This window comes from Pituophis catenifer, unplaced genomic scaffold (genome assembly GCF_029215685.1).
Source record: "Pituophis catenifer annectens isolate HBS135680 unplaced genomic scaffold, rPitCat1.0.hap2 SCAF_4, whole genome shotgun sequence".
Taxonomy (NCBI): domain Eukaryota; kingdom Metazoa; phylum Chordata; class Lepidosauria; order Squamata; family Colubridae; genus Pituophis; species Pituophis catenifer.
In genome coordinates, this window is record NW_027256884.1 from 2,046,431 (window position 1) to 2,062,733 (window position 16,303).

Below are 16,303 nucleotides of genomic sequence, written 5' to 3' on the forward strand. Positions count from 1 at the left end.
GGATTTTGTCTTTGGTGTATATATAGCTTCACAGTGCTTTACAGTCGTCTCTAAGCGGTTTACAGAGTCAGCATATTGTCCCCAACAATGCCCAAAACATAGAATTAAAATAGGAATGGGAATGGAACACTGCTTAAATGCTATTTTTTTTAAAAAAATCTCTGTTTAGAGTGAATGTAGCTTGGCTCATTTGCAGCAATCTTAGCATTTCAAGGATATTTTTTTCCCATGCTCTGTTTAGAGTGAATGCGGATTGGCTCATTTGCAGTAATCTTAGTATTTTAAGGATCCCCTGGAATTGAAGATGGCCACAGGAAGTCTTCAAATTACTTTTGAGAATTAGGAGTAAGAAAGAATTGATGGTGGTGTGAGAATCACATTAATTCCTATTTTTTCCTCCTCCTTCTTCTATGTTTTCTAGGCATGGCTGACTCGGATTCGTTAGGAATTGCTGAAATGGTGAAACGAGTAGCAGAGCGACAAAATACTCAGGCTTGTGAAATACAAAAGAGCAAGGAAGTGCTCACACAAATGCAGGTAATATTTCAGAAATACTTTACAGTCCGGTGGAGAAAAAACAGGATTGACTGCCTGAGTCTAGTTTGGTTTGGAGAAAGTCGGACGGAAGCTGAGAACCTTCTAGCCAAGAGAATAAATCTCCACTAAATGCTTTCAACCTCTTTGTATCAATGGCAATGTCAGGAGGAAATAAAAACCCAAGCATTTTCTTGGACTCCAGCAAACATTTAAGTAGCAGAATCTAGGCAGCTATTGAGATCAAGTGACTCTTTATTATGGTCAAAGACCAGCATAAAGGTAGAAAGAATTAAAAAGCATAAAAAAATACATCAGTTATATATAAATTATATATAAAAAACTTTAAAGAAATTTAAAAAGAGGGCCAGGAGCCAGTTTGGTTAACGGTTAAGGCACCAGGCTAGAATTAGGAGACGGTGAGTTCTAGTCCTGCCTAAGGGTATGAAAGCCAGTTGGGTGACTTTGGGCCAATCAGCAGGAGATTGTGAGTTCTAGTCCCGCCTTAGGCATGAAAGTCAGCTGGTAACTTTGGGCCAATCACCAGGAGAAAGTAAGTTCTAGTCCAGCTTTATCCATGAAAGCTGGCTAGGTGACTTTGGGCCAATCACCAGGAGATTGGAGTTCTAGTCTTGCCTTAGCCGTGAAAGCTGGCTGGATGACTTTGGCCAAATCACCAGGAGACTGGCAGTTCTAGTCTTGCTTTAGCCATGAAAGCTGGCTTGGTTACTTTGGACAAATTCACCAGGAGACAGGGAGTTCTAGTCCTGCCATAGGCATGAAAGCAGCTAATTGGGCCTATCCCTCTCTCTCAGGCCAATCCACCTCACAGGGTTGTTGTTGTTGTTGTGGGGAAAACAGGAGTGGGAAGGTGTGTTGGAGATGTTCACCTCACTTTTTGACTCTTTTCAGTATTCACTGGTTTAATCCCGCCATGTTTTTTCTCTGTAGGCTCAGCTTCGGGATCTTGAGATCCAGAGGAACTCCGTTGTAGCTGAAAGAAAGGCCATTGAAAGAGAAACATACTTCTCCGAGGAAGCCCTCGCCACCACCAGAGGCCATCTCAAAGATCTGGAGGCTCAAATCTCAGCCTCGCATGGCGAGAACGTGAAGCTGTCCCAGGAAGTTGAAGTTCTACAAGAAGAGTTGGAAACGAAGGTTTTAGGAAACCGGGCTTACTATGAGAAAATGGCCGCCCACCGAAACCGGTTTGAGGAAGCAGAAAGCAAATTGCCTTTTGTGGTGGAGCTGGTGACAAAAAGGGCCACCGTCCAGCAGCTGATGGAGAAGAAGGAAGGGCTAGTAGCTTCTCTTCACGAAAGAGAAGAACAGGATACGGTTGGCCAAGTCCAGGTCAGGGTCCCTGGCCTTCGCAATTATTTTGTCTTCCTCCCCAAATCGGCTCTTTACAGCTGATTATCCGTCCTCAGCAAGATAATTTGAGGAGGGGGTGGACTTCGACATGCAACCCTTCGTTTAGTGTCCCTTTGATGTTACAACGGCACTGAAAAAAGTGATTTATGACCGTTTTCCACACTTAACGATCCTAAGTGGAAAAATCAGTCATAAATCACTTTTTTCAGTGCCATTGTGACTTTAAACCAGGGGTGAAATGCTACCGGTTCAGACCGATTCGGGCAAACTGGTAGTAAAAAATGCTACCGGTTCGCGCGAACCGGTATTTCCGACGATCAGCTCGGTAGCAGACTCACCGAACTGGTAGCAGACTTGAGAGGATTTCACCGCTGCTTCAAACGGTCAGTAAACGAAGGGTCATGGGGTCAAAAGTCAGACGTTTGGTGACTCACTCACATTTATGACAGTTCCAGTCTCCCCTTTTGCGACCTTCTGACAAGTCAAAGCCAGATTCACTTACTAACTTAGCAATTACACTCTGTGTTTAATGAGAGCTTTGGCCTTTAACAAGCTTGTCCAAAGTGACCTTTTTAAAAAATAATTTATAAAAAAAATTTTTTAAATTAATTTTACAACAACAACACAACACAACATACAAAACGTTTTTAACCTAACGCAAGTAAGTATTATGTGTAAACACAGTCATTGTGTATCATCATCAGAAACGATTGTATATTCTGTACAATAGAAAATAAACTTGTGCTGTGTTTTTATCCGACACTTTTCTGGTTCTTTAAGAGTCCAATCTTCTTACTTGCCTCCTTTTTTCTCTTCCAGGTTTAAACAGATCCTTTTCAGCTTAGAATAACAGTCTTTAGTTTCCAATTGGTGGTAATATAAGTTTTCGGTGATAGCTCCCATCTTAACAAATATGAACAGAAACGATTAAAGATTTATTTTACCCTATCTCTATTTCCTTGTTTGCATTCCTACCGCAGGATGAAATTTCTTGTCTGCAAAGTGAAATAAAGGTTTTGAAAGAGGCTGTCGGTGAAAAGGAGAACGCCATTCGAGATGAAAAAAACAGACATGCTACGCTTCAGAAAGAAATTGAGGTGAGTTTTCATCTCTACAATTATTGGGTCTCATCATCTATTTTTTCTAAGAAGCGCTCTCAAATGTATGCATTTTTGAATAACAATATTTTTTAAAATGCATCCCTAAGACGGCAGAACTATAAAAGCTGCTAGTTAATTTTATCCCAATATGAAATTATAAAATCTTTTCAAGTTAGGTTCTGGGAAAATATAACGACTTTGGCAGTTACTGTGAAAACATAATTTAAGGTGTTGAAATTCGCACTCGGTACTCGAAGCATCTTTTCAAATCTGTCTCAGCTGTGAAGATCTGCAAAGTCTTTCAAAAGAAGCCAAAAGATTTACTTATTTGTCACATGAATCAAAATTTCTCCTTTCCAGTTTTCACGCAATACAATTTTTACTCAATCGCTAATTCCATATGGCTTCATTTCCCCCCCAGTATTGATAAAAAATTGGTAAAGTTAAATCTCTTTAGTAGGCTTTTCATTGGAAGAATGTCAGGTTGAATTTATTATTTAAATTTGCTCGTCTTAGGGTGTTATTTCTACAGCAGTTTTCATAGCTAAATTGATAATTCACTTGAATTGAACGAGAGAGCATAAACGCAAGAAAAGCCCATCATCGTAACATCTAAACAATAAATGTATTTTGACCTAGAAGACTCGGATTATAAATGGCAGTAGAGGGAGAATTTTTCAGATTTATGTACTTCTGTAGCACAGTGACCCAAAACTGAGAAAGGAAGTAATCTAAGGCCACATCTGGAAAGCTGAATTCGGTTTTGGTCACCACGATATAAAAAAGATGTGGAGATTCTAGAAAGAGTTCAGAGAAGAGCAATAAAGATGATTTGGGGACTGGAGGCTAAAACATATGAAGAACGGATGCAGGAACTGGGTATGTCTAGTTTAATGAAAAGAAGGACCAGGGGAGACATGATAGCAGCGTTCCAATATCTCAGGGGCTGCCACAAAGAAGAGGGAGTCAAACTATTCTCCAAAGCACCTGAGGGCAGGACAAGAAGCAATGGATGGAAACTCATCAAGGAGAGAAGCAACCTGGAACTAAGGAGAAATTTCCTGACTGTGAGAACAATTAGCCAGTGGAACGACTGGCCTCCAGAAGCTATGAATGCTCCAACACTGAAAGTTTTTAAGAAGAGACTGGACAACCATTTGTCTGAAGGGGTGTAGGGTTTCCTGCCTAAGCAGAGGGTTGGACTAGAAGACCTCCAAGGTCCCTTCCAACTCTGTTATTCCTTATTCTGATGGATAACATCTAGTGATATTTTCATGGGATGTTTTCGTTTTAGGGATGCTTATAAGGAGACATTTTCTGTTGAATGTTATTATCTACGGGCTGCGTTTTGTGCTGAACAGATGCCCTGTATTTTTTTTTTTTTTGTACTTTGATTTTTGTGTACTTCTGAGTAGATATGCCCTGGATTGCATTACACATTTCAGACGTGAGATTTGGTTCCATTTTAATTCTAATTTTAATTCCGTTCTGAGCTACTCGGCGCATATTTTCTCCGCAATCGATCCCGCTGCCTTCGTTGAGTTTATTGCAACCTTTTCTGTTGGAAAGCTCTATCTATCATGCTGCAATCTGCAAATCTATGAAACCCCTCATCCTGTTTACTTGCCTGTAATCCCGCAGGTCTTTCTCAGTGCTTGTCCTTTTATTCTTGCTCCTAACCAGCTGCAGCGTAAGAGATCCGAAGCTGTTCTCAGACGGCTGCGTTGCCAAGTTAACAATCTGGAGCTGGAGAGAAGGCAGCGGCGTTTGAAAATGCAGCAGCTGGAAGGAGAAGCAGAAGAATTACGTAAGATGTTGCAAGCCACCGATGAGTAAACTCACCCAAGGAGATCAGCCCCTGCTTTCAAGGGTTCATGTTTTTGGTTTTCGTTCATCAAACTTCTGTCTTTCCTGTCTGCGTTAGCTTTGGAGTTGTGTTGGTTTTTTTCTGGCTGTTCTCATAATCCTAGTAACAAGTGGCCTTTATTTTTGATGCAAAAGTGAATTTGCAATACATAAATGTGGAGGAAAGGCATAATAACCAGTTGCTCTTTTTCCCATGTTGCTGCTGTTCCCATGTTTAGTCTTTGCTCCCTGCTTTTAAACCTTGGAAGGACGAGCTAAGGAGGCTGCAGTTGATGCCACGTTAATTTTACGACACACTAAATGAGGCCTTGTTCAGAACTGGGACTTCCCAAAGGGTCAGAAAGTTTAATCATTTAATAAGATAAAATGTGTTTGGATGACTGACAGGTTGAAAACACGACTTCACGCATTGCAGTTTGAAGCATGCTTAAACAGAGCAGCTTAACCTTAGCGAGAAAATAATTAAAGACAGGGGGCATAATTATATTTTAACGAGCCCACAAGTGTCCTTGGATATCTTCAGCACCTTTCGGGAGGTCAGTAAATGCTTAGAGTTGTAGAGTGGAAAGGAAAGATGGATTGGTCAGGAGTTGCCTAACTTTTAATGCAGAAAAAGCAGGTTCAGAAAAAATTCCACCGGCCCTTTGGATAAGGCAGGTCCTCCAGAAAATTCAAAACAAGATGAAACCAAAACAGAAAGGCCTTAAAAAAAAAGAAAAGAAAGCATGATATTCCAGTAAAACTAAATCCTTTGCTTTTCCTGTTACCTTTTCAAAGTCCACATCCATTTGACCCATCCTTGCTATCACAAAGAAAGACCGTATGGATTGTACTCTTCACACTTGAATAAGTTCTCGATTAAAACATTGTTTCTTTGCATATGTTCTTTCGTTATTGGTTACGCCATTTCCCATTGGGTTAAGGCGGAGGTCTTCAAACTTGGCAGCTTTAAGACTTGTGGACTTCAACTCCCAGAATTCTCCAGCCAGCATAGCTCACCCCGCCCTTCCCCTCCCAGGAGTCTCCACACGACCTGTTTTGGATGCAGGTAAGTGCAGGGCGCGTGCAGGGTGCGTGCAAACCAGGGGTGGGTTCTACTTACCTTTACTACTGGTTTGCAATGGGATTGCACGCATGTGCGCTCGGTTCACTCACGCAAGCACCTTGCTTCTGCACATATGCAGAAGCTTCTGCGCATGTGCAGATTGCTTCTAATGGCGTCAGGGTCAGTGGGCGGAGCCTCCCGCCGGTTTTACTACCGGTTCTATAGAAGTGGTCTGAACTGGGGGCAACCCACCACTGGCACAGACGCTCAGTAAGGGTGAAAAACGGGCCTACCAGAAGTTCGGGAAGGCAGGAAATGGGCCTGTTTCTGGCCTCCAAAGGGCCTCCGGAGCCTGGGGAGGCCGTTTTCACCTTCCTGGAGGCACAAGGAAAGCCTCTGGAGCCTGGGGAGAGCAAAAACTCCCCCTAAGCTGTGGTGGAGCAGGCCGACTAGGCCACGCCCACCCAGCAACCGGGTAGAAAACCCCTTGCTAAAATTTTTGAAGCCCACCCCTGAAGAGATCTATTACCTGGTCCCTTTGCATCATGTATGACTGCTAGCCTCTTTTCCAATTAACAACTTTTATAGAAGCCATCAACATTTGTGGATAGCAGCTCCCTTCACCAGAATATAGAATAATAGAGTCGGAAGGGGCCTTGGAGGTCTTCTAGTCCAACCCCATGCCCATGGCAGGAGATTCTTGGAGAGGTGCCTAGGTTGATAACAAAATCTGAACTGGGATGAGGTCCCTCTCCTTCTCCTTTCCACCCCACCTCATCCTAATTTAAACCCTTTTGCCTTTTAATAACCTCCCACCGACCGGTACGCTCCCATAGAGAGGGACTCCTCAGGGTGCCGTCAGCCAGGCAATGTCGGCTGGTGACCCCCAGGGAGAGGGCCTTCTCTGTGGCAGCTCCTGCCCTCTGGAACGATTTGCCCCCGGAGATACGAAGGATATCGGATCTCCGGGTCTTTCGCTGTGCCCTGAAAACTTTTCTTTTCCATCAAGCAGGGCTGGCGTGAACCCCCCCCCTTTCTTTAGTCTTTTTTAGTTGTTTAGCTTTTAAACTGTTAATGGGTTTTAATTCGAATTGTTTTAAATTTGGGCCAAAGTATATAATCCTTTTAATAATTTTAAATTTTGTATTGTTATGTGTTTTAGTTCTGGCTGTGCACCACCCTGAGTCCACTAGGAGAAGGGCGGTATACAAATTGAAATAAATAAATAAATAAATAAATAAATAAATAAATAAATAAATAAATAAATAAATAAATAAATAAATAAATAAATAAATAAATAAATAAATAAATAAATAAAATGGTTAGTCCAAAAAGGGGGACACCAGATATTTCTTTTTTCACCATAATGTAGGAGAGGAGCAGAATTAAAACCTATTGTTCCCAAAAATAAGTCATGAGGATAAAATAATTTTAATTTTAACCTTGGTTTGTGTTCTGTGTATGTGTGTTTATATATATATATATATATATATACACACACACAGAGAGAGATAGATACATTCATACATCCAAAATATGGTTTTATGGCGCCCCCTAGTGGCAATATCTTGTCTTTGCTTGATGCTCATAGGAGCAAACATAGGCATTTTTCATTGATGCAATATCTAAAGAGAAACTGAGGCAGCTTTATTGTCCAAAGAGAATAAGAATTATGTCCACGTAATTCAAACCGTGTGTATGTGCCCCTCTGTAAAAAGAAAACAAAACACCCTAATTTAAAATAACTCATGGGAAACTAATAACCTGCCTTTGTCATTGCGTTGGGTTTCGCCATGGCCCATTGATGAATCAATTAATTAACTCATTAACTAATAACCTAACTGCCCGTCTTACTGTGAAACAGAGTCCTTGAAAGTCTTGACGTCCATTGGTAGGGCAGTCAGATCATCTGGGAGGAAAGCATCTTTTTTTTTAAAAAAGATATTTTGTTTATTTAAAATATAAAATACAAAAAGCAACAACAACTAAGTTAAAGGCGGGAAAGGGAACGGGAAAAGGGGGTGTGGAATACAAGGGGGAAGGAAAAAAGAAAGGAAAGGGGGCATTGACTTCCAACCAGAGGTGAAATCCAGCAGGTTCTGACAGGTTCTGGAGAACCGGTAGCGGAAATTTTGAGCAGTTCAGAGAACCGGCAAATACCACCTCTGGCTGGCCCCAGAGTGGGGTGGGAATGGAGATTTTGCAGTATCCTTCCCCCAGGAGTGGGGAGGGAATGGGGATTTTGCAGTATCCTTCCCCTGCCACACCCAACAAGCCACGCCCAACAAGCCACACCCACAGAACCGGTAGTAAAAAAAATTGGATTTCACCACTGGTATAAAGCTTTCTTAATCCTTTGTTCTGGGTCCTGGCATTTTGCTGGTCGGGACCCCTTTTGCTAAAGCGCTCGCTTCAATAAAAGGAAACAAAACAGGCACCTCGTTTTTGGCATCCTTCATCGGCCTCGGCACCAAGCTCAGACCCAAACGGGGAACAAGAGTTTAGTGGATAACAAGAAGAAGATTGGACTAGGGGTGACCTCCAGAGTCTCTTCAAAGACTGCAGATATCTATAATTCAAATGCTGCTCAACAAAACTGCTGAACCGCAGAGAGTCGTCATAGGCAACAGAAGCATTAACACCTAGAAATTGGCCACAGGGAAGAAAAACAGCTGAATTTTGTTAGGTCATCAGCTGTTAATCCATATAGACTTTACAGTGTGGCAGTCAGCTCTACCGGGAAAACATGTCACAACTCTTGTCAACTGCTCCGTTTTTTTAGATTTAGCGATTGGAGAAAAGGATTTGGACCAGTTCTACAAGAGACCATTTACAGACCTTGTTCCCTTTTCAAAATATTGAAATTTGAGCGATCGTTCCTGTTCCTCTAAAACCATCTGCCAATGAATCCACGCAAGATTTCCAGAAAGCTGCCGGACCAAAATTTGAGACTTTGATGTTATTATATATGTCGATGGCAGCAAGATTACTGTATGCACAAAAGTGGAAGGACACTTTAATTCCCACAATGGCTGCCGAAGCTGATGGAGTTAGCAGAGATGGCCAAATCGATTGCTCTGATTAAAGAGGGGAAAAAAAACCCCACAATTATTTTTGTTTGTCCTTGGAAACCGTTTCTGGACTTTGTGCTCGAGGTGGGGAAAAAAAACAAAACACCCTGAAACTTTGACTTTGGGTTTTGCCGATTAGATAGGTTTGTTGTTATAGAAATGGCTAGTATGAATTATTATATAAAAGTAAAAAGTTGAGATTTGATGCTATTATCTTATTCCACTGCACCAAAAGGAGTTTGGAAGTCAATGCTTTTTCGATCTTTTTTCCCTTTCCCCTACACACTTCTCTCTCCCCCTTTTCCTTCCTTATTTTTCCATTGTTTTCTTTTGTATTTTATATTGTATATTAATAATTATATTGTATAATAATAATTATATATATATATAATTATATAATTATTAATAATTATTGCTTAACGCATTGTAAGCCGCCCTGAGTCTTTGGAGAAGGGCAGCATATAAATCAAATTAAAAAAAATAAATAAGATTATATATACACACCCACACAGAGACAAAAGCTGCTGGACCAGGAAGCCCTTCCGTGTTGCACAATTGCAAAGGAACACATCGTCGCTTGCAAAAGAGAAAGAAGGAAGACTAAGAAATGAAAAAGCAGCTCATTTACAAACCTCATGTTCTCGCTTTAAGTGGCCTTAATTTCTCCCTGGCATTCTCTCCTTTGATTATTATAACCAATATTTGAAGATGCCATGGGGACTACTTAAAGCAGTTTTTTTCCAGTCTGCGCCGTTATCCCATTACAACTTCAAAAAAAGAGAGGTATGATGCTACTGATTTTTACAAATTGTTTTCTAGACTTTCCTGTTCGTCAAATCCTAATCATTTCTTTGAAGTTTAACAGATTAACAGAGTTGGAAGGGACCTTGTAGGTCATCTAGTCCAACCCCGTGCCCAAGCAGGAGACCCTACACCATTTCTGACAGTTGTCAGTCCAGTCTCTTCTTGAAAGCTTCCAGGAATGAAGCTCCCACAACTTCGGAAGGCAACTTCTGTTCCATCGGTTGATGGTTCTCACTGCCAGAAAATTTCTCCTTATTTCCAGGTTGAATCACTCCTTGATTAGTTTCCATCCATTCTTTCTTGTCCTACCCTCAGGTGCTTTGGAAAATAGCTTGACCCCCTCCGTTCTGTAGCAGCCCCTCAAATATATTGGAAGACTGCTATCATGTCTCCCCTGATCCTTCTCTTCACTAGATTAGCCAGGCCTGGTTCCTGTAACTGTTCATTGTGTGTTTTAGCCTCCAGTCCCCTCATCATCCTGGTTGCTCTTCTCTGCACTCTTCCTAGAGCCTCAACATCTTTTTTTATAGTGTGGTGACCAAAACTGGATGCAGGATTCTAGGTGTGGTCTTCCTTCCTTCCTTCCTTCCTTCCTTCCTTCCTTCCTTCCTTCCTTCCTTCCTTCCTTCCTTCCTTCCTAAGTCCCATGAGTGGCTTAGGCCCCTGCTTTAAAATTTTGCCTGTTTTTAAAACATTGCCTCGATTTTTCTTCCTGTTTTATCAGTTGCAAAGCAGCGGATGGGAAAATGGAGAAGTTTTTGTTCAGCCATAAAAACTTCAGACTGGCAGGGGGTGGGTTGCAATTGGAGCTGCACCCTCCTATCTCTCTCCCTCCTTCTCCTTCTTCTTCTCCTTCTCCTTCTCCTTCTCCTATTTCTATTTCTTCTTCTATTCCTCCTTCTCCCCCCTTCCCCTCCTCCTGTTCCTCTCCTCCTTCTCCTCTCCTTCTCCTTCTCCTCCTATTTCTATTTCTTCTTTTCCTCCTTCTCCCCCTTCCCCTCCTCCTCCTCCTCTCCTATTTCTATTATTTCTATTTCTATTTCTTCTATTTCTATTATTTCTATTTCTTCTCCTTCTTCTCCCCCTTCCTCTCCTCCTCCTCTCCTATTTCTATTTCTATTATTTCTATTTTTATTTCTATTATTTCTATTTCTTCTTCTCCTTCTTCTCCCCCTTCCCCTCCTCCTCCTCCTCCTCCTCCTCTCCTATTTCTATTTCTATTATTTCTATTTCTATTATTTCTATTTCTTCTTCTCCTTCTTCTCCCCCTTCCCCTCCTCCTCCTCTCCTATTTCTATTATTTCTATTTCTATTATTTCTATTTCTCCTCCTCCTCGTTCTCCCCCTTCCCCTCCTCCTCTCCTCCTTCTCCTCCTCCTCATCTGTCCCCCCATCTGTTACAGATAGTTTGGTGGAAGCATCTCATTCTGGAAGCTTTCAAGAAGAGACTGTCAGAAATGGTGTAGGGTCTCCTGCTTGGGCGAGGGGTTAGACTAGATGACCTACCAGGTCCCTTCCAACTCTGTTCATCTATTTACAGTATCTGATTGGCTCTGGCTAGATGCGTGGTCCCTTAAGGCCTGACGACCAGGAGAGTTAAATGCATTTTTAAAAGGGCTCATAAGTCCAGGAGCAGCCAGTTATTGAAGAAACGCTTTTCATTAACTGCCCTGCAGGAGGAAAGGTTTGAGCGCCTGCTCCTCCCCTCTGGCATTTTATTAATTATGACGCCTCCAGCAGATGCTTTGTAAATGAATATGCAGGCTGCGAAGAGCCGTTTAACCTCCTATCTAATTTGGCCTGATGGAAAGCAAACAAAAAAAGAAAACCCACTACACCACAGCCTGACCCATCCATTAAGGTTTGGAGTGGAAACAGCCAGCAGGGGGCAGCATTTCTCCCCTTATGAATTTTTCCAAAAATGTGACTTTTCTTAAATCCATGAGTTCTTTAGCCTCCATCAAGGAAGGAAAGGTGAGTCCAACTTAGCCTGGGAGGTCGGGGTAAATCGAATTGAATATCCATTTTTCGGAGCTGTCCGTCATGCACCCTGCGTTTAAAACAGCAGCGTTTATTATAAGATGATCAAAGGCCTGGAGACGAAACTGTACGAAGAACAGCTGCAGGTTTTGGGTCTGACTAGTCTAAAGAAAAGAAGAATTAGGGGTGACACGATAGCAGTATTTCTTCTATTTAAGAAGAGAGTGGACAGCTGCTTGTCTTAAATTGTACAGGCTGGACTGGAAGGCCTCCAAGGCACGGGTGAAATCCAGCAGGTTCTGACAGGTTCTGGAGAACCGGTAGCGGAAATTTTGAGTAGTTCGGAGAACCGGCAAATACCACCTCTGGCTGGCCCCCAGAGTGGGGAGGGAATGGGGGATTTTGCAATATCCTTTCCGCAGGAGTGGGGAGGGAATGGGGATTTTGCAGTATCCTTCCCCTGCCACGCCCACCAAGCCATGCGCATAGAACCGGTAGTAAAAAAAAATGGATTTCACCACTGCTCCAAGGTCCCTTCAAACTTCTGTTCTATTCTGTTCTGCCCTGTCCTGTCCTGTCCTATCCTATCCTATCCTATCCTATCCTATCCTATCCTATCCTATCCTATCCTATCCTATCCTAAATTCTATGGATGGGGTGGGAGTAGGAATGGATTTCCAGAGGAAAAAAATTGCAGACTACAGGAACCATTTGCACCACTCAGGTGAACCTGAGGACACAGATAAACTTCCAAGTGCTTCAACGATCCTCTAAAAGGATGCAAATGTCTGCAAGGAATATAAATCCTTCCATTCCCCACTATCCTTTATTTTATTTATTTATTTGATTTGATTTGATTTCTATAGCGCCCTACTCCCGAAGGACTCAGGGCAGTGCACAGCCAAACAATAAAACAAATACATAGAAAATTTAAAAGTAGAATTAAAATCAAATTAAATAATTTTGGCCCAGACAAATTAAAACCCCAAACTATTTAAAACCAATTTTAAAATTTGAATATATAAAATACTAAAAGATATTTAAAAATTAAAAATCTTTTATAAAAGAGGGAGAAAATTAGGCCAGGCTCGCCTGGTGAAATAATAAGGTCTTTAGAGTGTGGCAGAAGGTGCGCAGATCCGGGATCCTTCGTATCTCCGGGGGGGGGGGGGGCGAGGGAGCTTTCAGAGTTGAAGAAGCTTCTCGGATGAGAAGCGAAATGTCTTCAAAGAAAACCCAAGAAAGTCCAGTTGCCTCCTGAAAAAGCACCTTTGGGACATATCTTGTAAAAGGAGGCCTTTGATTTTAGGTGACGAATGTATAACTGTGGTTTTTTGTTTTTTTTGTGTGTGTTGTTGAGTTGATGTGCCATGCTTGCATAGAAGTGAGGTCATTTTAATGAATTTCCTCAAAAGTCACGGCTGTTTCCTTTTGATGTCCCTGAAGGATATTTATTTGCATTTATATGAGTCTTTAGAACTGGCCTGCAGGATGCTGCCTCAGCAACCACCAACTTCTCCAAAATGTGCTTAGATAGTTTGGGATGTGGTCAAAAATCTTGGCTTTAACCCACGCAAGTGAACATGGAATCCCATCACCCAGTTAGACATTTAACCTTCTCTCCCCAATGGTAGATGGCATTGAGTGAGATTGAAATATATTTTGGGTCCTTTGGACCATCAGTTTAAATGCTTTGCTGTTGCTCGTGAGAAACCAAAGAAGGTTGGTGAATTGTAATGGATAGACAATGCATCTCCTTGGAAGGGAGACATGGTAGGAACTTTCAAACTCCTGGGGAGGAAAGCTATGGCAAATCTAGACAGCATGCTAAAAAGCAGAGACATCACCCTGCCAACAAAAGTCAAGGCGATGGTTTTCCCAGTTGCAATGTCTGGCTGTGAAAGTTGGACCATAAGAAAGGCTGAGCGCCAAAGAATGGAGGCCTTTGAACTCTGGTGCTGGAGAAGACGCCTGCGAGTCCCTTGGACTGCAAGGCCATCCAACCGGTCAGTCCTAGAGGAGATCAACCCTGACTGCTCTTTAGAAGGCCAGATCCTGAAGAGGAAACTCAAATGCTTTGGCCACCTAAGGAGAAGGAAGGAAGGACTCCCTGGAGAAGAGCCTCATGCTGGGAACGATGGAGGGCAAAAGAAGAAGGGGACAGCAGAGAATGAGGTGGCTAGATGGAGTTACTGAAGCAGTTGGTGTGAGAGCTTAAATGGACTCCAGAGGATGGTAGAGGACAGGAAGGCCTGGAGGAACGTTGTCCATGGGGTTACAATGGGTCAGACACGACTTCGCAACTAACAAGAACAACAACAACAAAGGAACTGAAGGCTGCTGAGATTTCTCCTGCTTTGAGCTTTCTACACTTCTGAGCACGTATCTGGCCGAAAGGAGCAGTGGACGAATGAGAGAGATCATACCAAGGGCTTGCAACTGTTATCCGCCCAATTATGCATCCTGGACTCAGGCTGTCTCATCTTCTCGTTGGCCATTAGCTTGGGGTTAGGGGAAAATCGAACAAAATACCCGAAGAACCTTTATTCCTTCTAATTATTCTTTCCCAGGGCTATCGAGCTGTGGGCTGGCAATGCTCTGGGGTTTTAGGCATAAATTAGCACACGGTATTTGAGCTGCGGGGAGAAAAGCTTCCTTGCCAAGAAGGCCCGGACAGAAATGAGAATGAAGCACAATGCGCATCATGTGCTTTCTTCATCTCCCAACGGAGTTGGCTCAGTCGTCCCTTAATTTTATGCCGAACAGGTTGACATTGCTAGGTCTCTCCGAAGGACAAGTAATAACAACCCAGGAGAAATCAAATCTTGACAAGAGGAAGGAGTCGGATCGTTTTCAGTTGGGCTTGGGCTGAAATGGGAGAACAAGGGGGCTCATTCGCTGGGAGACCGTATTTATTTATGTATTCAACGGTTTTATATCTGCCTGTCTAACCTGCCAAACCCTGGGCGGTGAAAGCGGGGAAAAAACATAATACCATTACCATTATCCCAATTTTTTTTTAATTTTATCATTGCTAAAATCTCACCGTCACCCACACATGGCTCCATTAACATTCTGGTCCAGAGCTTTGGGGGGTGGGGTGGGGTGGGGTGGGGGGAAAGACCAGGTCTTCGTGAAGATCAGCAGGACGTAACCGTGGCAGAGAAGGCAGCTTCCTTATGCTAGAAATGAGTTCTTTGCAACCTATGTGTCACGCATGAAGAATCAGGGCCACATGTTAAGCTCCAGTTAAGCTGGTTAACCTTATCTATCTATCTATCTATCTATCTATCTATCTATCTATCTATCTATCTATCTATCTACCTACCTACCTACCTACCTACCTACCATTTATCTATCTATCTATCTATCTATCTATCTATCTATCTATCTATCTATCTACCTACCTACCTACCTACCTACCTACCATTTATGTATCATCTATCTATCTATCTATCTATCTATCTATCTATCTATCTATCTATCATCTATCTATCTATCTATCTATCTATCTATCTATCTATCTATCTATCTATCTATCTATCTACCTAGCTATCTACCTACCTACCTACCTATCTACCTACCTACCTACCATTTATGTATCATCTATCTATCTATCTATCTATCTATCTATCTATCTATCTATCTACCTAGCTACCTACCTACCTACCTACCTATCTACCTACCTACCTACCATTTATGTATCATCTATCTATCTATCTATCTATCTATCTATCTATCTATCTACCTACCTACCTACCTACCTACCTACCATTTATGTATCATCTACCTACCTATCTATCTATCTATCTATCTACCTACCTACCTACCTACCTACCTACCTACCTACCTACCTACTATCTACCTACCTACCTACCTACCATTTATGTATCATCTATCTATCTATCTATCTATCTATCTATCTATCTATCTATCTATCTATCTAAAGAATCTGGTCAACTAATGGTCGCCATTAAACTGACTCTAGATAAGAGTCAACGGAATTCAAGGAGAATTGGATTTAGACCGTTTGTGGGAACGTAATGATTCCAGACTGATTACTTGCTTGACTCTGCCCCCAGGCTCTTCCTCACCTTCTCCTACATTGTGCTAGACATAAGTTTTATGTATTTTGTTAATTCTCATTGGTTTTCAATGCTGCACTCTTCTTCTCCATCAGTGGGGTTGATCTTGGTGCTTTGATGCTTTCCATTAGTTTATCTTTAGAAGATGCCGCTGGAGGGATTATTGTTATTATAGGACCATGTATTTTGGCCTCTCACAAATAGTATGGTGTCCCAGCATTATTTTGATTATTTTCATTTACACAACTACCTCCTCCTCCTCCTCCTCTTCTTCTTTCTTCTTTCTTCTTTCTTCTTTCTTCTTTCTTCTTTCTTCTTTTGTCTTTTGTCTTTCGTCTTTCGTCTTTCATCTTTCATCTTTCTTATTCTTCTCCTTGTCCTTCTCCGTCTCCTTGTCCTCTCAGCAAACCCCTCTCCCTTCTAGCACTGATGCTGTTCCCTAGT

At 42.0% G+C, this 16,303-nt stretch overlaps 1 protein-coding gene across 1 annotated transcript; it reads left to right on the forward strand.

Annotated features, from left to right (window-relative positions):
- The first annotated feature begins 421 nt into the window (after nt 1-421).
- Nucleotides 422-4,844, forward strand: CCDC122 (coiled-coil domain containing 122). Its single transcript, XM_070943859.1, has 4 exons — nt 422-537; nt 1,486-1,887; nt 2,889-3,005; nt 4,692-4,844. The coding sequence occupies exons 1-4, from the start codon at nt 424-426 to the stop codon at nt 4,842-4,844; spliced, it is 786 nt and encodes a 261-aa protein (XP_070799960.1). The 5' UTR covers nt 422-423.
- The last annotated feature ends 11,459 nt before the right edge of the window (nt 4,845-16,303 follow it).